This window comes from Podarcis muralis, chromosome 14 (genome assembly GCF_964188315.1).
Source record: "Podarcis muralis chromosome 14, rPodMur119.hap1.1, whole genome shotgun sequence".
Classification (NCBI taxonomy): domain Eukaryota; kingdom Metazoa; phylum Chordata; class Lepidosauria; order Squamata; family Lacertidae; genus Podarcis; species Podarcis muralis.
Window position 1 is genome coordinate 5,139,824 of NC_135668.1, and position 21,716 is coordinate 5,161,539.

The 21,716-nt window shown below is 45.3% G+C and overlaps 1 protein-coding gene across 4 annotated transcripts in view; it reads right to left on the bottom strand.

Annotated features, from left to right (window-relative positions):
* Window positions 1-9,927: 9,927 nt before the first annotated feature.
* The window catches only part of FAM81A (family with sequence similarity 81 member A), a 46,930-nt gene continuing 35,141 nt past the window's right edge, over window positions 9,928-21,716 (bottom strand). For all 4 annotated transcript variants that reach the window (XM_028706789.2, XM_077918617.1, XM_028706790.2 and 1 more), the window contains 4 exons: window positions 21,009-21,115; window positions 19,361-19,496; window positions 18,019-18,214; window positions 9,928-16,468 (listed from right to left, as the gene is read on the bottom strand). In XM_028706789.2, coding sequence (XP_028562622.1) covers window positions 16,362-16,468; window positions 18,019-18,214; window positions 19,361-19,496; window positions 21,009-21,115 — 546 coding nt within the window. In that variant the 3' untranslated portion in view covers window positions 9,928-16,361. The remainder of the gene's footprint in view (window positions 16,469-18,018; window positions 18,215-19,360; window positions 19,497-21,008; window positions 21,116-21,716) is intronic.

The following is a 21,716-nucleotide window of genomic DNA, read 5'->3' on the forward strand; positions in this document are numbered from 1 at the left end:
GTGAGGCTCCAGGGCTGGGCGGCCTTCCGCAGCGCCCTCCCCAGACCTGGCTTTGCCCCCGGTGCATGCTGGGACTTGTAGTCCGCTCTTTCTGAGGCGAAGGGCCAGGCCGCCTACGCCTCCGCCCTTTTCCTCGCCTCGGTAGGCCCTGAAGAGGGAAGGGCGAGGGTTGCCACATAGACCAGGAGGCGCGCGAGGTGGCGGTGGGGTTAATTTAAATTAATTATAAGCATTCTTGCTGGCTTTTTAGTGCTTTATTTCCTGAAATCTTTTTCCATACCGCCTTTCTTCCAAGGGTTCTTGCAGTTCCCATTTAATTTCCTCACATCGCTCCTGTGAGGAAGAATAACTGGCCCAAGGTCACATGCAGTGAGCTTCATGTGGTAAATATATTTATTTAATTTGTATACCACCCATCCTTTGAAGATTTGAATCCTGGAGTCTCCAGGTCTGACCCTCTTACTGCTGGCTCCTGCTATACGGTATACTGCGATGTATCGCTTGATTGTTTTAAAAAAACAAAATAAAACTCAAAGTGGCATACAAAAATATTAATAAAGTTCCAAATCCTGGGAACTGGTTTTCCCTATGGCTACGATTCCCAGCACCCTTAGCGGACTACAGTGGTACCTCGTACTGTTACCAGGATTTGGGGGGGGGGGGCAGGTAAGTAATGTATGGTGTGTAAGCCAGTGTTTCCCAACCACTGTTCCGCGGCACACTAGTGTGCCGCGAGATGTTGCCTGGTGTGCCGCGGGAAAAATTAAAAAATTGAAAGATTTTTTTTTTTTAAAGTCAAATTTTCGATTGGGGCGCCGTCACTAGATGACCCCTGGGGTTCCCTCCCTCCCTCCCGCTCTGTGCCTCCCTCCTCCTCCTCCGGGAAGGCCCTTCCTGGCTCTCGGCCAAGGCTTGGCGGCTGCCACTCACTCACTCGCTCGCCCACCCGTCCCTCCATCCCTGCACCCGGCCTCTCCCCCTCCGTCCCCAGTGCGGGGGCTGCCGGGATCCGTAGTCCCCTCGCCCTTGGGCTCCGCGCCCGCACGGGGTGCGCGAACTACGTTTCCCAGCGTGGCCTGGCGGGCCGGGCGTTTCGTTTGAAGCGCTCTTCTCCTGGCCATGGAATGAGCGCAGCGGCGGCGGCCAGGCGGGCAGGGGCTCTTCCGCGCAGACCCCGTGCAGCCTGCCTGCGCCCCCCGGAGATCGGGCGGCAGGATGGAGCCCGGGGATCCCCGCGGAGGCGGAGCGGCGGAGGCGGAGGCTGCCCCCCAGGTAGGGCTGCGTCGGGTTTTTTTTATTTTTGCAATGCTGCATCCGCGCCGGAGGGGACGCATCGGACCGTGGGGAGACCCCTTGGCGGGCGTGCAAGGCAATGCATGCGTGCAGGCGTTGCATGGAGTGCAGTGCAATGCAATGGCAACGCGGCGCCTTGCATGCATGCATGCAACTTCCACCGGCGCTCCGGACTTGGCAGGTGAGGGGGGTCCCCAGTGGGCGGCAGAGAGAGCCGGGAGGGCGAAGGGGAGCCGGGGGGGAGCAGCACTGCTCCCCGAGCCGAGCCCGGGGGGAAACTTCGGCGTCGTTGCGCCGGGTGTTGGAAGCGGAGGCTGGCGGGGGCCCCTCACCTGCAAAACCTGGTCGCCTCTCATATATTTCGTGCATTGCATTCATCGCCCGCTTTCTCCTCCAAGGAGCTCCCGGGGGCGTGCGTGGTTCTCCCCGTGTTATCCTCGCAACAACAGCCCTGCGAGGTGGGTCAGGCGAGTGGCCCAAGGGAGCACCCAGGGATTGTCCTGGCCAGGTGGGGTGATTTGAACCCTGCTCTCTGCCCGGTCTTCGTCCTCATTTAGCCCCCACATGTGCATGACTGTGCATGACTGAGGTTTTTCCCCCTCGTCTTGGCTATGGTGTGAGTCTGTGCTGTTAATTAATGGGGTTCTGCCTTCGGAGAAGATGAGCCAGCCCTCAAGGAGGTGATTATGTAATTTGCTAGCAATTCATGTCCCTCCCAGCGTGACGCTGCGCGCTGACATCACGGGGCTGTAATGGTGGTGTGCCTCGAGATTTTTTTCATGAAACAAGTGTGCCTTTGCCCAAAAAAGGTTGGGAAACACTGGTGTAAGCAGTCATAGTTTGCAAGGAGCTTCCAAACCAGAATCTCAAACTGTGTTTTGAAGATGATTTGGAAACCATAGTTTGGGCAAACTGTTGTTTAGTGTGACTTCTGGACCAACAAAAAATGGTTTCAAACATTGCCCTGCCCTCAGTAGCTTTTGTTGGTAGAATCCAGGGATTATTAGGAAAGGCAAACAAAGAACCCATGGTTTACTTGTACCTTTGGAATACAATTCACGCGCTGTGGTTTTATCTCAGTGTAAACCATGGTTTGCTGTTACACCTGCATCTTGATTTATTGCATTTGGGTCATTCCATGTCAAGTGATACAGGAACTTTTACCTTACCATTTTAAATTACTCTCATTTTCAGTTTTCTAAAAAAAAGTATAAAAGAAGGTTCCAGATCTCTGTTTTTAATTTTTTTAACGCATCCCATTTTTGAGTTACTAGGGTTTGAAATTTCAAATAGTTGACAATTTTGGCCTTGCCCCCTACATAAAAACCTTAAAAGCTCAACCCAGACTTCAAACCATGATATCTGTTACTTCAGGCAATTCTTTTAATAAGTTACTCAGTTAAAAAGTATATGAAAAGCTAGTTAGGCTTTGCTTTTAAAAATGTGTTTGAAAGAGGTTTCAGCTTGTTTGAACCAGCACTGACTGGCTTTTATGTGTATGGACAAGCTGTGGCTTGTTGTACGGGGCTCAGCAGTGAGTTGGGAGTCTTATCTCAGCTCTTGCATTGATCAGTTTATTAATCTGATCGGACATATACTAATATATTGTACTGACATGTACTAATATATTTTCACTAAAGACTGCAAAAGAAGGAAATGTGATGTCTAATATGATATATTGCTGTAATCCTTTTAGTAAAATTAGTCACTAGCAGCATCATTTGTTGACCCATCTAGTTGGGATATACTCACCTTGTCATGGTGAGTGGGCTTGAACGTTCCTATGATCCTAGTGAGCAAAGCTGTCGGGAATCTCGTACTCCCAATAGGGTCATGCAAGGCGGTAAAGTCCGGGGAGAGAAGCTAGACAAATAATGATCCAAGAAGACCTCAATGGCAGAACAGGCAGAAGATAACAAGCGGCATGTTACCACAGGTGTGAAGGTGGAAGAAGGCTGCAGCATATAAGAATCTACCGGCTGTCGTGATACTCATGCCATCGGAATAGAGCCTTACTGCAAAGAGTCCCATGGTGATTGGCAAATGGTAACAAGGGCAGGACCGTGAAATCTGGAAGCACCTGGTCATGAACCATCACATGGGTGGTGGATACAGATTCAGTCATTCTGACTTAAGGAATGAGGCGTTGAATAGCTTGGCAGCTGTATCCACGACTGAGCAGTCCTATTTGGGATCCACTTTGCTCATCTCTAAAAGGAGAAGGGGCTAGAAAAGGTGCACTAAACATAGTCTGCCTCCTTTCCCCCCTGACTGCATTACTGCGCCCAGTGGGGTCACCACCCAGCAGTCATAAAAGACAATTGACCTTTGGAACATGGAATAGACAGATTACACCAATAACGAGCTCCCTGAGCACAGGAATGCTATCATTGCAAGAGAGTTGCGATGTTTTAACATAGATATTGCAGCTCTTAAAGAAACTTGAAGAGCAGGAGAGGGACAACTGAAGGAAGAAAAAGGAGGCTGCACATTCTGGAAAGGTCTGCCTGAACAAGAAGGTCAAATACAGTCATACCTCGTGTTACGTTTGCTTCATGTTGTGGCTTTTCAGATTACGAACGCAGCAACCCCAGAAGTGTTTGCTTCCGAGTTCGCCACGCATGCACACGCAGAAGTGATCTGTGCACTTCGCACATGCACAGAAGCACTCTATCGCGTTTTGCTCACACGCAGTAGTGGTGCTCTACTTACAGACTTTTCAGGGTGCGAACGGCACCTCGAAACTGATCATGTTCATAAGTTGAGGTACCACTGTACATGGAGTAGGCTTTGCTATCAAAAACGATATTGTGAAGCTTGTGGTAATAATTTACCTCTACCCTACCTTGTTTGTCACCCAGGTGAGGAACAACCACCTTTTGAATAAATCACAGAACCAAGGAAACTATTTTCAAGTCCAGCATCTGGATTTAGGGACCCAGCATTTATTATAGCTATTGCAATAGGACAGAGCTCATTCAACATGCCAGTTAAGAAGGTCTGCCCCCAGGCACTTCAGAAAAAAAGCTCATATAGTAGTTCAACCACAGCAAACAAAGAGTCATAAAACATCTTGACATACGTCAGGAAAGTCATGAGAAGTAAAGCACATATGGCTCCATACTGATATCTCCACTCCTGCATCACCTTGGAGTGGCCCTGATGTGCCCAGGTCATTTGACCATCTTAGTTAGGGGTTGGCAAGGTTTACCTCACCTGGGCCGGTTCACTGGGGATCCTTCCGTGGGCCGGATCGTGCGCACGCATAGGCTGTGATTTCCTGCGGCTGCATCTGTGCAGACATGATTTCCGGGGTCTGCACCTGCACGGATGAGATTTTCAGCGTCTGAGCATGCGCAGACACGATTTCCAGCAACGCAAAAGCGAGTCTCTGTGCCACGCTGCGCCGGTTTAGCATAGCACGTGGGGACTCGCCAAATGGGCAGCTCGGTTCGGGGGTGGCTCGTTGGCAAGTTAAATGACCCCCGTGGGCCACTTGTGGCTCATGGGCCTTAGGTTGCCTATCCCTGATCTTAGGTCTCTGGTGTCCAGCATTACCCTGGCAAAATAGCCTTCATTGATGGAAGAGCATAATAAAATCCTCTTCCTGGGTCTCAGATAACTTCAAGAATTGCTGATTTACACTCTGGTGCTGAAACATCCTGCCATTTGTATCACTTTCAGGGGTAGATAAAGAGAGATGGAATGCAGCGTAGGAGGGGGAAGACTCACAAATGCAGAACACACAAAAATCAAGCCTAATACATTCTAAAATGTTTTAACAATTAAAGTGAAACATTTAAACATTATTAAAATAATAAAAAATATACACCCGGGGTCTCTAATTCTTATACCAGTCCCCCTTTGACCCTAACCTTATCAAGGATTATAATCATACTTTATCAAAGTTATCAATCTACCAATTGGACTTTTTTTACAAACCACACTTTTACAAGCATTGAATACCACAACATAGCAATATAATACAGAGAATAACTGAGAGGAAAACTAATACCCCCCCCCTTAAGGCTTTCTTGATCCAACTTTCTGAGGAGACCAACCTCTTGGATTCCAATATGAGATTCCTTTTAATCATTTATGGACTTTTAAGAACCTTGGGAGAAGTATTCTCTCTTGCTATAAACATGTTTGTCTATGCTTTACACTCAGCAGGAAGGTTTATTCATAAAGAAGCACGAAGTTTTATTGCTTTAGCTTTATTTTGTGCCCAGTGTCAAATTAGTCTTCTGGACCCCATCTCTTTGCTATTTCACAACAACACCCCATTAATGAATTCTTGTTAAAGGGCTTTCATCAATCAGCAGCAGCCTCCCAATTTGGCACAGATGTTGACACATCCAAACAGAAATGTCTTCATCCTTCTGGGAGGTTCTTAACTTGCTGTGAACTTCACTCAAGGGTGAATCGCTTTCCAACACTCCAGAGGGACACGAAAAGGCTAATTGCACCTTGGGTTCACTTGCCCAATCCAAAAGCAAAATCTAATTAGAATTTTTCTATAACCCCAAAATTTCAAGTCCAGAAACTAATTTGTTAAACAATTCCAGTAGGTGCATTTGTCCAAATTAACTACTTTTACTCTATAAAGCACATACAGACTTCCTTCACACGTGCAGTGATTCCTGCTTAATCAAAGCATATATTTTTGTGCTACTGTTAGCTTGTTTCCCACGGTGCTTCTCCTGAAACCATTGGATCAATAGGGAAGATTGGGACACATGTAGAGACAAAGAAATGTGGTCACCAATTGACCTATTTTGAATTTTGGATTTCACAAAAACCTGGTATATTCAAAGACATAAAACACCTGGGGAAACCTTCATACCTACTTTTAAATAATCTGTTACAATTTCAGCAATCATAATACTCAGCAATTGCTTTTTGGCAGTGATCCAAGCCTACGTACAGATTTTCATTTTCCAGTGGATATTCTCAGTACCTCAAACATGCAAATGATATCATACAAACAATTACATGGGAATCACAACACAATTAAATACATCAATTTACAGTTCCAACTACATTCAAACTACCATATAACACAAAATACCAATTCTATATCTAGTTATTTATGAAAATCTATTGGTCTTCTTGCTGCTTTCACAAAGATCTTCAATCTCCAGGAGCTTCAACTCCTGTAGTCCAAAAAATTATCTTTGCAAGTCACCTTCTTCCAGGCCCCATTTGCCTGCAGCCCCACAAGTCTTGGTTTGATGCAGATGAAAATAAATGGCTGTTGCTACTTTGCTGTTATCTGGGAAGCCGTAAACTTGCAATAAACACATTATTCTAAGTGATTTCCTGGCAGATTTCTTCCATTAACCTGGAGGGTTGAGATGCATTTCTGGAGCACCTAAGTCTGCAGAGAGAACAAAACTGCATCTGGGACTGAAAATATAGTTAGCATGGGAGGGGGTTAAAAAATGACAAACAGGTAAAGGGTTTTCCAAAATGACGATCCTTTTTTTTTTGTAAGCTGTAAACCATGTTTTTAAGTTAGAAAATTTATTCAGCCTAGTTTATTTATAACTGTTCCTGTTATCTGCTTAATTTCCTTTAGCTAGTTGGCAGTAGGAGGGAAGAGAAAGAAAATATTTTTGTTAATTCAAATACAATAGAAAACATTCTGCTATAGGGAGCAGTAAGAGTTTCCAGACGCCCCCATTACCTGTAGAAAGCAAAATTATTATGGAAGAAAAAACTCTTACAGTTATGGGCAGTTATTTTTACACCAGGATAACTTATTTCCATCATGGGTTTATTCATACAAATTTTAGCAGTGACAGGTTTTTTAGAAACATAGTTTATTATTTATTCTCACATAATTAATCCAAACCATTTGGGTTCAAAATTAGAATAGAAAATTAATACTTTTTTTTTAAATCAACTCTCCCTTACTGAGTTGATGCACATGTTATTTACATGTACATGTTTGGATGTTGAACCAACTTCCAGGCTTTCTGCCATATAAACACAAGAGTTCTAAAGTTGGAGTCTCAAGTCCCCTGACTTCAAGCACATAATTAAATGAATTATTTACCATTTCCGTATTGAGATTTCCGTTTTGAATTTTCAGTTTTCAAACGTTTTGGAACTTGAACGGTCTTCTGAAATCAGGATCCTTAGATTTTGACAGACAGCTAATCAGACGTTGCAAAACAGCGGCCCTTAGTGTCTGGAACACGCAATAAACAGGGAAGTTACTGCAATGCCCGTGCAGGACATCCAGCTCAGCCTTGCACAATTCACTGGGTGCCTCCCGTGCTGCGCATGACAAATCAACAATGGGAGTAGAGTTGATAAAATGTATCCATTCTGGTTTTGATTGCTTAAAAGTGATACAATGTATGTTCTTCATTATACAGTGGTACCTCAGGTTAAGTACTTAATTCGTTCTGGAGGTCTGTACTTAACCTGAAACTGTTCTTAACCTGAAGCACCACTTTAGCTAACGGGGCCTCCTGCTGCCGCCGTGCCGCCGGAGCACGCTTTCTGTTCTCATCATGAAGCAAAGTTCTTAACCCGAGGTACTATTTCAGGGTTAGCAGAGTCTGTAACCTGAAGCGTATGTAACCTGAAGCGTATGTAACCTGAGGTATCACTGTACATACAAACCTTCAGAAATTAATAGAAAATCAATGGTTTAACCCATGGGTAGGCAAACTAAGGCCCACGGGCCAGATCAGGCCCAATTGCCTTATGGATTTAGCTCGTGGTAGGTCTGGGAATCGCTGCATGGATCGCCAGCGTGCATGTTCTTTCCCTCTCCCTCACACGGCGGTGGCGCCACCGCCTCCTCCCTCCCTCCCTCCCTCCCTCCTCCTGGCTTCTCCTTGTCCTGCCTAGAGGAGGAAGGGGGCTGGGCTTTGTTGGTGCCAGCAGCAGCAGCAGCAGCTGCCATTTTAAGCAGCCCCTCTCCGGAGTCCTTTCACACGCTGCTCATTGTCCCTCCGCCGTCAGCCCCTGCCGCTCGCAAGACACAGGTAAGCAGTCATCAGGGCTGGTGGTGCTCTTGCATCATTCCCCCCCCCCCCAAAAAAAAATTGTGGCCCCCCACAAAGTCTGAGGGACAGTGGACTGGCCCTCTGCTGAAAGAGTTTGCTGACCCCTGGTTTAACCAATCCCCTCTGTTCCAAAGCGTACAGTCACATACTCCCTATATAGACGTTAACACAATAGGAGACAGGAGGTGTTTGGGAGTAACAATGACCCAGAGAGAAATCCATTGGTAGAATGGATTGAGACCAGGTACTTTCAAAGCCTGAAAACAGGAAAGTCCAGAGTCCAGAGGAAAAGTGTAAATAGTTTTATTGTTCGTAGGGAAGGTGTGGGGAATAGGGGTGATTGACAGGGGTGGGTGACAGGCTCATGTTTCCACATGCCAACCACTCCTCCTTTACGACAAATTTGTGATGTACTGATAATGCTGTTGGGAAGTGTATGATGGAAAAGGGGGGAGAAGTTTTAAAAGTTTGTGCAACCCCTTGCTTGGGTTTCTTACTCGCTGTGTGTTTTGAACCTTGTTGCAACAATAAAGATTGGGTCTACTGACCGCTGTTTTGCTTCTTCTAACTTGACTGGAGACTCTTTATTTGCTGACCGGAGGGACTAGCGGCGAGTGGCACCCTGACAAGCTGGGCAGCGGAGCAATCCCACATCCCAGGTTTTGTTTTTCCTTATCCCCAGAAACATGCCTCTGAGCTGTCACAGCATCATGTGAATTTTACTTCTGCAGGTTAGTTCTTCTGTGGGAGAAATACACACTTTCAGGCACGGATCTGGACCACGCTTGTTTTCTCCTACAAGGCAGAGGTCCAGCACCCAAGAGCAAAATAAAAACTTAAGGAAAAGGAGGGAGAATAACGAAACAGGGCACCTCTCAGGTTATCTTAGCCTGGGAATTTGTTTTTAGTTCCATAACTGATGTCACATTCCTTTCATACAAAAATCTATTCCTGGTTTCCCTTAAAGTTGCTTCTTTTAAGCAGTCTAATTTGGATTGAGGGGGTGGGGAGTTATTACTGTTGTTAAACAATTGAGAATCAGGAACCTTGATGATTCTACTGCAAATCACTAAAAGATATACCAAGAGCATGATCTACCTTCTGCCTGCCCCTGAGTATATTATAGAGTATATTATATTGTGCCATTGTTTTGTTTTACTGCATTGCTATATTTAATCTTGCTGATTGCTTTGTTGTGCTTTTTAAAAGTTGTAAAAGTTTCTGAATAAATGTTAACAACAGCACACGGTCCTGTTGAAGGTCCTGGGATTGGCAGATTGACACATTTTCAAAAAACATATTCTTTCTCTCCTTAACATACATCCAAGATTCTGGGTTTGCAGAACAGAAGGTTTCTCATCAACAATTCCGCAACTTACCAGTCATATTCTGATTTAAATTACTATTTGTTGAGACAGGAAAAAATACAGAGTATAATGTATAGCATGAAAATGTCAATTTTATTCAGATTTAAACGATTTTTAAAATAGATAATTCAAAAACGCAAAAACCAGGTAACCAACTGGAATGTCTTAAGTTGTATCTAATTGTCTGTGCAAAGTTTTACAGGAAAAATTATTCAAATCTATACATATTTGTTGTTTTCCTCCATTTGTCCTCTCACAGTTATAGTTTTTACAATACCAATAAACTATTTTATTGTTTATAAAATGCTAAAAGGACTTTCTCCTAATATTTATGGCTGCATATTTGTTTGATAACTAAAATACATGTATTTCTTTCCCCTCACAATGCTGTTGAAGAAATACCTGGAAATGCTTATTCATTATCATTAGCTTTGTGTAAACAGGACGAGATTTAGCTGCCATTTGATTTTGAATTTTACAGCAGTTATACTTCATTAACAAAGTTGAGTCAAAAGAGCCTCCAGTAAGCTCTTTTGCGAGATGTTGCAAATCAAGGTGCACAGCTGGTGGGTAAACACTGTCGCTTGATAACAATTTATTATTTTTCTTATAATGGAACTTTATTATCACTGAAGGGGAAAAAATGCTCAGCTCTAGTTTTGTGAAGTGTTTCCTCTGCGATGCTTTCTTCACAACCTGGTGGTATAACACGATTCTACCTTCTGTATTATCAGGGGCCCACTCTGCTCTCCAGATAATGATCCTGAAAAGTGTGTTCTACTGCACAAACAAGGACATAAACTGGGCTGTAAGGTACTTGTAGCGTTTTCTGGGCTGCTGCAGGACTGGATTATACCAACAACGGGGCAGAGCAGTCTCAAAGCACTGAAGCAAAGAGCTTTTCATTTGACTGGGCCCCATTGAGAAGTAAGCTGGTTTTAAAATCTGCATACACAGAGTGTAAGAGCAGTTTATGCATTCCAACCTATGGATATGAGCCAATTCTTGAGCAAGCACCATTGAAAGTAATGGGGGTCCCAGACAACTGTCCCTCTGCAGCTCATGACTCTCTCCTAGAGAATCCATAGCATAGATACTGTTGGTGGGACTTGCCTGTTTCCTTAAAAGGAACCAAGTTTCTCAAGTGGGAGCTCAGGCCATAGCCAATTGCGGAGAATGGTTGGTACCTTCCGATTTCCCCTGCGACGCATAGCTGTCAACTTACAGATTTGAAAATAAGGGACCAGCAGTCTTGAAAATAAGGGATCAGCAGCCAAAATAAGGGATTTTCCGGGCACAGGTATGTTCAGCTTCTGAGCCCCTCTGAGCCAAAGGCAGAAAGCCCAGCCAGCAGCCAAACGAAGCCTCACCTGTAAGGGACAGCAGCGGGACATGGCGCTGGGATAAGGGACTCTCCCGCCAAATAAGGGACGCTTGACAGCTATGCCTGCGAGAGTAAAACAGAGCAAGTCAGACTGCTCTGTGCCATCCTGCTGGTGCAAGGAGGAAGCAAAATGAAGGGCAGTCGTGGGCAGAGCAGCCCACGGCCCCACAACCAGTTGTGATGGCTCTCATATTCTTCCAAGTGCCTGGTGGGTTGCCAAGTTGGAGGTGAAAGTTGTGGGCAGAGCGGAGTTTGGTGCATAAGCAGTGAGGCTGCAAATACTTGGATTGTGGGAAGGTGCTGCCCTCTGAGACTCACTGGCTCTGTGCCCCACAAGAGGGAGAGAGGCCTGCTGCCACCCCTCCCTCCCTTCTAGGGGTTGGCCAGCTGGGCCTCTACCAAGAGTGCAGGCCCAGGAGGATGCAAAAATCAAAGCTCTCCACTGTAGCTCAGAGTGGCTAGGAGCCTGCCTGCACATGCGCACACTCCCTAGTCTGCTCCTAGTCTGGAGGAAGGCACAAGGGACGAGGGCGGGGTGTGTGTGCTGATACAGCTCCCTGCCAAGGGTGCAAGGGAGCCTAGGTATGCCTCTGCTTCTGGAGCAAGTGTTTCATGCATTTTGGAGACTCCATCACTGGAATCTAAAAGGAATACAGTGGTATCTCGGGTTAAGTACTTAATTTGTTCCGGAGGTCCGTACTTAACCTGAAACTGTTCTTAACCTGAAGCACCACTTTAGCTAATGGGGCCTCCTGCTGCCGCCACGCCGCCAGAGCACGATTTCTGTTCTCATCCTGAAGCAAAGTTCTTAACCTGAAACACTATTTCTGGGTTAGCGGAGTCTGTAACCTGAAGCGTATGTAACCCGAAGCGTATGTAACCCGAGGTACCACTGTAGAACTAAACTTGTATGAATGCTCACCCACACAGCTCCGCCGTGCTTGCAGGAATTTACAGTCACCCAGTGACTGTGGGAAATAATGGGGTGCTGCCGATACAGCTCAATAGAAGTGTTGTGGCTGCCAGCGCACAATGAGTGCCATGGGCAGCAAGAAAAGAAGGGTCAGTCAAGTGTAGTCCAAGAGTATATCAAAAGTGGCTTATTTTAGTCCTTTAAAATAGTTGTTAAGTGTAGGACTTGATCTGGAGATAGTAATTTGGACTATGAAAAGTGGCAAAGAACGTCTGAGAAATTTGTTACTAACAGTAAATTAATCAGCCAACCATAACATCCCTAAGACTCAGATGAAGGGCAGTATATAAATTTAACAAATGAATGAAAGAATGCATTTGATGCCATGAAACATTATCCTGCATGGCTTCTTCCCACTGCCAGCTAAACCATCAAAGTAGAAACTGCAAATGAGCAAACCTATCAGGCTTTGCTGTTGACCAGCCTACAGGCATTCCAAATCCAGTGCAGGTGGGATTATTGCACAAGGAGTCCCCCAAATTAGGCAAGCAACGCGACTGAAGCCCATAGCCAGAAATAGGGAATATGCGGGGGGGGGGGTCGGGGTCACAGTACGTCATGCAATACAGGAAAGCCCTATGTTGCAATTAACTTAATATGTCTAAAGTTGTTTACCCATGCAAGATTGTAATAAAATCACATTTTAATAGAATTATGAAATAAACATCAAACATGTCAGTCAAACCAGTGCCTTTGTGCTCATTGGTCAAAACAGTGGGAGGTGGGAGCAAGTCTGTGACTTAACAGAGCCTCTGATAGAATTCTGCCTGTATATTTTTTACTTTATAAGGGCTAAAGGTTTAATTTTTAAGAAATTAAAGCTGAAAATCAGGAATATAGGAAGCTGTCATATACTGTACATGAGTCAGGCTATTGATCTATCTAGCTCAGTATTACTTACACTGACTGACAGCAGCAGCTGTCCAGGGCCTCAGACGGTGGGTGGCTGGCTGGGTGGGGAGACTTTCTTAGGCTTCCCTGGAGATGCTGGGGATTGAATCTACTCTTCCACTGAGCTGTGGTCCTTCCCTGAATCTCCATTAGTGGGGCAGACCCACCAACATATTCCCTGTCTCTGAAATGGCCATGATACTGGTACAACCAATATACACTACAGTTCTGCATTTTCTATTCACTTGGCGTATCTCTTCATTATACAGTGGTACCTTGGGTTAAGTAATTCGTTCCAGAGGTCCATTCTTAACCTGAAACTGTTCTTAACCTGAAGCACCACTTTAGCTAATGGGGCCTCCTGCTGCTGCCGCGCCGCTGGAGCACAATTTCTGTTCTCATGCTGAAGCAAAGTTCTTAACCCGAGGTACTATTTATGGGTTAGCGGAGTCTGTAACCTGAAGCATATGTAACCCGAGGTACCACTGTACTCTTATAAATCAGAAGGAAATGTTGCACAATATCCAGCAGCACCATGCGATATTACAAAAAATTGACCCTTAATCTTAATGAAACACAAGAGAGAGAGAAGGGGGGGGGGGTGTGAAATAAAGTGAAAGGTCGTTTTGTCAAAATTCTTGCTTGCCAAAGCACCTGTACAGAGTCACCTGCTGTTCTGGCTGCAAACAGCAGGGAAAGGGGTCCTGTAGAAAGGCTCAAACACAAACCAAAGGTTTGCAGTGACAGTGCAGTGTTAAGTATCTCTGATTTCAGTGGGAAACAGCTGCAGGCAGGGCTGGCCCCCAAGGCATGTTTGCCTTGAGGCGAACCACAAAATGGTTCCCTCACCCCCGCCAGGGAAGAAGGGGTGAGTGAAGATTTACATCAGGAACAGGGGTGGCGATAAACATCTACATTGGGCCAGCCCTGGTTGCAGGTGTGTTTAATTCCTCAGTGAAAAATAAATGGGGCTTCAAAATGCATAGATTTGGTCTTGGCATTAAAAAAACAGGCTCTGGTTTCTCCAGCAGCAATTATCCATGGCTATATATAAATTTTACATGCATGGGTATAGAAGCCCATTGCTGCATTAGCCCTAGACTCCCCTCCCATTGAACAGAGACCCCCATGGCTGAAAACAGCCCCCATGACAAAATTAGGCTTAGAAAAAAGTCTTCTGCTGGCTCCTGTCTTCTGTCCCTCCCCCACCTAGCCCAATTGTTGCAGGATGGATGGAGCAACCTGCTTCCTGCAATATCCAGGAAGAACACCTCTGCCTCCTCCAGCAGTTTGGCTTGAAAGAGGCCAAAATACCCTTTTTCAGCCTAATTGCTGGGGGGAGGGGAGCGGAGGGAATGCATAATTAGTGTGCATGCTCTTTGCATGCAAGTACATGTGTGTTGTACATGTGTGGTTTGGCCATGCCCACTGCGGCCTCTGTCCCTTGGAGGGTTGGCCAAGAGGCCATTCAACTCTCAGGCCAAGAGGTTTTCTCACACTGTCCCAAGAGAAACTAAGGCAGGAGTTTGATAATCTTGGGCTAGACGGCTTGGAGAGCTTTTTGAGGAGCAGCGGGGTCTCATAACAGACGAGGGGATTTGGTGGCGGTGGACATACACAGCTGCCTCTAGGCCAGTGTTGTCCTTTCTGAGCAGCTTATGGTTCTCCAGAGTTTCTGAGAGCAAAAGGTCTTCCCTTTGACTTGTGAACTTGGGGAAGGGGTAGCAGCAAAGCACCTGCTCTGCTTGCAGGAGGTCTCAGGTCCAATGGAGGTCCTCATGGCATCTCCAGTTGGACTGAGAGAGACTCCCTGCCTGAAACCCCCGGAAAGCTGCTGCCTATCATCCTATTAACTGATACTTTTCTAATCAAAGAGGCTTCTGGGAATTGGCCCTGGCGTCTCCTGTGTGGAAAGCAAGTGGCCATGAGGCCTCTGGCAGTGATTGGATGAGGTAGCCTACCATGACAGAGGGGCCTGGCAGGAGGATGGCAAAGACCTGAGCAGTTCAGCCAGGGAGAAAGGCAAAAGCTCTGAAGGCAGGACTAAGAGACTGAGGGAGCCAGGAGGAAGGCATAAGACACAAGAAGATGCAAGAGTTGCAAGAGAGAGCAGCCCAGAAGGGGAGGAGGGGGAAATTAAGGATCCTGGGAACAGACAGGGCTTATCCACGCTTACCTTTTGCTCTGTCCCTTCCAGGCAGAGGTCGAAGCTTTAACGCTCCCTGTCTGAGTGTTTTGTTCTTGTTTTCCCTTGAGCTTTCCCCATGAAAACCTGCTGTTTAAAGCTGAATTGGAGCAAATGTCAATTCAGGTTCTCTGTGGATTGGGCTTTAAGAGACGATTTTCATGGGGAAAGCCCCAAACCTTTTGCAATAATACTGTAACCTTCTCAATACCTTGCATGGAAAATGGACAGAGCAGCTTGAGCAATCGCCTCATCACGCCCTGCAAGCTGAGGTGGCCTCTCTTCCCCTCAAGAACCACCTACAGAAGGATGGCCAAGAACTATCCTGTCCAGAGGCAAGGAGAGATCTCACATTCAAAAAGTTTTCTTTCCCTGTAGCTTGTCTCTTTTACGTGTACGTGGTTTTAACTAATACTTACTTGTTTTAACATTTTTATGTAAAACCGCTTTCTGGGGTTTGCCGAGAAGTGGTACGTAAATAAATAGATGGGCCCCCTACTCCCAGCAGCCAGCCTGGCCAGTGATCAGGGATGGGGGGGGCATTGGAGTCCCACAGTATCTGGAAGGACACCACAGATCCCTGTCTTAAATAAATAAATTCAACAAGGCAGGACATACATCTGTGAAACCAACGGAGGACCGTAACATGCAATAGAGCATTAGACCTTCAGCAGAAGGCTGTGTTGCAAACACCTGGCCTGGTGGATCCTCACAATGAGTGCCAGCTGACTGATTCTGGATGTTCTCCGGTGGATTTTTGTTCTTGAATTTAGTGGAATATAGATTAGCACTTTTATGTCTCACAACGGAACTCAATGATGGCCAAAGTGCACAGATTTAAACCCAATTCAGTCCCATGGTAGTGAATGAAACTGATTGAATTGACCTGAATTGCAGACTAGAGATCTTGCATCCTTCAGCATGTTGGAATACATGGCTCTGCTCAAGCATTTGGAGGCCCTGACAAAAATCTGTGACCCAAGTTATGTGAGACAGCTCTTTTGGAGTCAATGGAGCTTAGATCTGGAGTTACAGGGCAGTGGTCCTCACAGGTCTTCCGTAAAAAGTATTTTTGATAGCAATGCTGTCTTTTTACTATTTACAGTAACCATACAGCTCCACAAGATTGGGAGCACATAGCTCTGTCCATGAATCAGATTTATATCGCAGCCTGGATCAACATTATAGGCAGACCAGACCCATTTTTCTTTCAGCTGCTCAGGTGAGTTGCATTCAGATGCCTTTACTTCATTTGCTGAATCTGCTTCTGCAGCTCTTCCTTATCCAGTTTCATTTTGGCTTCAAGAACCTGCCGCAGAGATCCAATGCTCTCGTAGATGGTTGCAAATCCTAAACAGGGGAAGAATTGAAACAACATTTGCTATCTTTTTATTTTTAAACAAACTATGCTGACCCTGCAACATGACCTATAAAAGTTAAAACATAAAAAATTATAGTATGAGGTTTTAAAATTAGGAAGCATTCACCTATCTAGAACTTCTTAGCTGCCAGAGTGAACTTGATGTGCAATTTGGAGATCTTTATCAGCTAGGAGCTCAACTGTCACCTCCTGGGGGAATTGGACTGAGAAACAGTCAAGAACCGATAATAAAATAAATTCTCCATGCGTTGAATTTAAAGGGCAAAGCAACAGGAAATGCACGACAACCCCAGCTTGATTGTATCCATAAATGCACCTGTATTCCATATGGGGAATTCCCAGGTATCTCCCCTCTAATTACTCTGAGGGCATCTGCTGGAACCTTAGTTCCACAAACGCCCTACACAGCTGCAGGAAAGTCAGTGTCTCAAGGTAATGGGGCCTTGAGTGGTTGATCTTGATTTGGGGGCACCAAATAGAATAATGGGCAACCATAATGGATCTTGGTTGGTATCCTGATCAAAGATCCAATTTCTTAGGTCACATGGACTGAGGACTAAATATTTATCCATTTGGAGATTGCAAGCCCTAAGCTTATCATGACACTTTTGCGCCCAGCCACCTGTCCTTAGTTGCTTTAACCAACAGAGCTTGGTAAGGATATGGTCCTCAAAGGCATTTAGCCTGCACCAGTATCTGAGATGGGCTAGATCGATTCTGGCTGTCATTGAGGGGAGACCCAACTGGGCTCTGGGGTGAGTTGCCAGCGTCGCTGGTGGAAGCCCCAATATCTGCCTCATGAATTTATTTTGTTGGGCTTCTAGTTCTGATTTGATACCGCTTCCCAAATCTTAGCCCCATAAAGCATTTGTGCAATGATCTTTGACATGTAGATCTTGATGGCTGGATTGATTAATTGCCCCCCTTTCGAGTAGAGGAACCTGTATAGCTGTCCAGAAGAGCGGGCAGATAATACTGTATTTTTCGCTCTATAAGACCACAAGACGCAGCTAGTTTTTGGAGGAGGAAAACAAGAAAAAAAATATTCTGAATCTCAGAAGCCAGAACAGCAAGAGGGATCGCTGTGCAGTGAAAGCAGCAATCTCTCTTGCTGTTCTGGTTTCTGGGATAGCTGTGCAGCCTGCATTCGCCCCATAAGACGCACACACATTTCCCCTTACTTTTTAGGAGGGAAAAAGTGAGTCTTATAGAGCAAAAAATACGGTAGCTTGATTGCATCCAGATAGGGTTTCCATGAAAGCTTTTCATCAATAAGTAATCCCAATTTATTTATCGGCATGGAAGGTTTTTCAGAAAAAGTCCGCCTAACAGGGCTGGTGGAAATTTTAATTTATATATTTATTTGGACACCTTAACCTTGGCCCTGATAGTCGCTCTTTCTCCAATGCTGAGTTGGCACCACTAGTTTTCTTTACTTCCAATAAAGTGCCCCTGTTGTCATTTTTGAGTGGGAGCCACAACACTGGCCAGGTTATTACATCAATAAACACATTCTTACCAGCATTAACCTCGGCTTTCACCTCTTTTATATCTTCATTAATATCCATCTGAAGCTTGCTGAGCTGGATGTTGATTCTGTCTTCGGTCTTCTTTGCTCCGTGTTCTTCCGTGGTGATCTTTTGCCCGTCTTCCATTTTATTAAGTTTCCCTTGGATCTCGCTGAATTGCATCTCTAAGGCCCTGCTGTCCATTTCCTAGGATCAATCAAACAATTTAAGACTTGCAATGATAAGATAAAACTGCCACATGGTTAATTTCTAGGCTAAGTCATTCAGGAAGTGCAACCCTCACTGGGACCCCACACAAACCAAGGCCTGTGGTCTGCAAGGGTTTTTTGCAGGATTTCCCTGGCACAAATAAAGGTGAGATGGCTTGGCTCAGGAGGCATTTCAGCAGGAGGCTGAAGCTCAGTTCAAATAAAATTGGGAACTGGCTTCCTCTTATGAGAATAAATCTCAGGCTTGAATGCTCCTTTCATTCTCCTTGGAAAATGGAAGCTTCAGATTTGGTTTAGGACGAGCTACCTATAGTTTTCTATTACATCTGAAATCAGGGAACTGTGTTTTATTCTAACCATGCTTAGTTAAAACAAACTAGGATCAAATATGTATAGTGAGGGGCCTCAGAACAATTTTATAGAGGGCATAGGAAGATTGGGGAGGTGTTGAAGTAACAATATATTTCCAGAGCCCATAGCAGTGGTGTGGCTAAGCGATTTTAGACCTTGGACTCAGTGGTCTTACAGAGGCCCCCTTTAGGCACCATGTATATTTATTAAGTTGTGAAGTTTTACATTCTTGATATACTGGAGCAGAAAACAGAAAACAGTTGGCAACTCCGATCTTTTTATAAAAAGAATACCCTGAGCAGTAGTAGTTTCTCAGTTTAAACTCACAACTCTACAAGTCTACATTACATCTGCAGGAGTAGAGTGGAGTTTGTTTTTGCTGCTAAACATCTGGCTTATGAATAAACATCCTTTTTGTTGCATTAAAGGATAACCTATTTATTTAAAGTAAAAATAATTAAAACGAGCATCTGTAACCATGCACATCCCATTAACTCGAAAATGTTTTAATAATTCAGAGGAGAGCAAGGCTACCATGGTGACCAGCACCGGCCCCTGGTGGACTCAGGTGCTGATGCCTCCTGGATGGTCATTTGGGGAGCCCCTGGGCTGAGCGGCCCTGGATATCAGGCATGAGGTCCAGCCCTAATTGCACATAGCAAGATCTGGAAGCGGGGTTGTGAAGGTCTTTCCAGGTGTGTTTGTGTGGGGCGGGGGGTGGCCAGGATTGTAAAATTACTTTTCAGGAGCTTTTGGAAGACACGAAACGTACACTTTTTTCCTTAATGGCCAGGGACAGCTGATCAATCTTCTCCAGAAACTCTTTCTCAAACCGGTCATGCTCCTGTTCCATCCAGCTTCGTGCAGATGAGATCTGGTTACTGAGGTAATCAATGGCATCCTGTAATCTAGGGGAATAAAATGCATTAAGAGGAAATATTTTTTAAACATGACCTCTGAATGAATTTGGCAGAACTAAAGTGATTTTTTTTGGGGGGGGGGGGATCTTAACTTGACATGAATTTCCTTGCAAATATTTAAATTTATATTGTTCTAGTGTAGCTTTTTCGGCAACACTCCTCATTAGGATAAAGTGTAAAATACCAAATTTTGGCAAGTTAATCAGTTAGTGATTTAAAATCTGAGACAATGTTAATGTTTAATTATGGGATGCGGGTGGTGCTGTGGGTTAAACCACAGAGCCTAGGACTTGCCAATCAGAAGGTCGCGGTTTGAATCCCCATGACAGGGTGAGCTCCCATTGCTTGGTCCCTGCTCCTGCCAACCTAGCAGTTTGAAAGCACGTCAAAGTGCAAGTAGATAAATAGGTACCGCTCCGGTGGGAAGGTAAACGGTGTTTCCATGCGCTGCTCTGGTTCGCCAGAAGCGGCTTAGTCATGCTGGCCACATGACCCGGAAGCTGTACGCCGGCTCCCTCGGCCAATAAAGCAAGATGAGCGCCGCAACCCCAGAGTCGGCCACAACTGGACCTAATGGTCAGGGGTCCCTTTACCTTTGAAGGTGAAGGTACCCCTGCCCATACGGGCCAGTCTTGCCAGACTCTAGGGTTGTGCGCTCATCTCACTCTATAGGCCGGGAGCCAGCGCTGTGCGCAGACACTTCCGGGTCACGTGGCCAGCGTGACAAGCTGCATCTGGTGAGCCAGCGCAGCACACGGAACGCCGTTTACCTTCCCACTGGTAAGCGGTCCCTATTTATCTACTTGCACCCGGGGGTGCTTTCGAACTGCTAGGTTGGCAGGCGCTGGGACCGAACAATGGGAGCGCACCCCGCCGCGGGGATTCGAACCGCCGACCATGCGATCGGCAAGTCCTAGGCGCTGAGGTTTTACCCACAGCGCCACCCGCATCCCCTCCCTTTACCTTTACCTTACATCAAAATTGAATTTTAAAACAATCGTTTTGGATTCATAAGACTCTGACCTGAAGAAAATGAATGAGCTCCTGTTGAAACATGCAAGGTGAAAGAGGCAAGAACTATCCCATTGCTGCATTATAGCTCAGCATTCCACTTTCATTTGTGGTCAGCAGTGAACAGTAGCCTGGGGAATATGGAGATCACACAGAAGCAGCCCTCCTCTCCACTGTTGTCCATCCCCTGACATCTGGTACTTAGAAGTACACTGCCTTTTAACAAAGAGGCTCCATTTATTTAACTAACAGCCTTTAATAGGCTTATCCCCAATTAAGTTGTCCAATTTTTTAAAAAAGGTTTTGTAGCGTGAGGCCTTTTTCCTGATTGAATTTTTTTTCATTATGCAAATATAGACAACTGTGGTTTGCAAACAAGCCTTTTATTTCAGTTCTCAGAAAGTTGCTTCCCCAAAAGTCTTCTGTGGTTTCACACCAAACTTTCGCAAATTTAGAAAACTGGATTTTGAAATATATGGTGACACTCACTTTGTGTCCAGAAGGTGGAGCTGTTGGTTGCTCTCTTTATATGTGAGCTTCAGTTTGGCTTCCTGTTGCATGATCGACTGCTCTATTCTGCTCAAAAGGTGAGAAATCTGAAAGGGAGGAAAGAACATTTCTTCTGCTGGCTGTTTACTTAATCCTGGATTCAAAGGATAAAACACCTCTGAAATGTGTGAAAACTGATAAAGTGATAAAACTGAAAGAAGCTGAAACAGGAAGAGTATGTAAAACAGCTTCTTTCATTTTGGTTTTAGGCAACTGCACAACATCCTTCAAGAAAACAAAAGGCCGCCCAGTGAATGAGAATCATCCTGTAACAGGGATCCACTGTGAGAGATCCCTCCTTTCCCCCAAAGAATAGAGACCCTTTGGATGGAGATGATCTGCCATCTTCGCCCTTTCTGCAAGGGAGGGGAGACCTGTGCTTACACCTTCGGTTGCTTGGAATGAAACCCACTTGAACGATCACGCAGAAAGTGGCTGTTTCGGAGGCTAGACAGATGTCTTGTCTATGAAGGCTGAAGTTTGGATCTTGTCACTATGGTGAGCTTTTGCTAGGGACTAGCAGAAGCACTGTGCTGTATAGAAAAACACCCAGCAGAAGCGGGGGCAAGAGGAGAGGGAAGCACTGACCACCCACACATTCCTAGCTAGAGAGAGAGAGGAGAGATCAGAAATAGACACCACAGATGC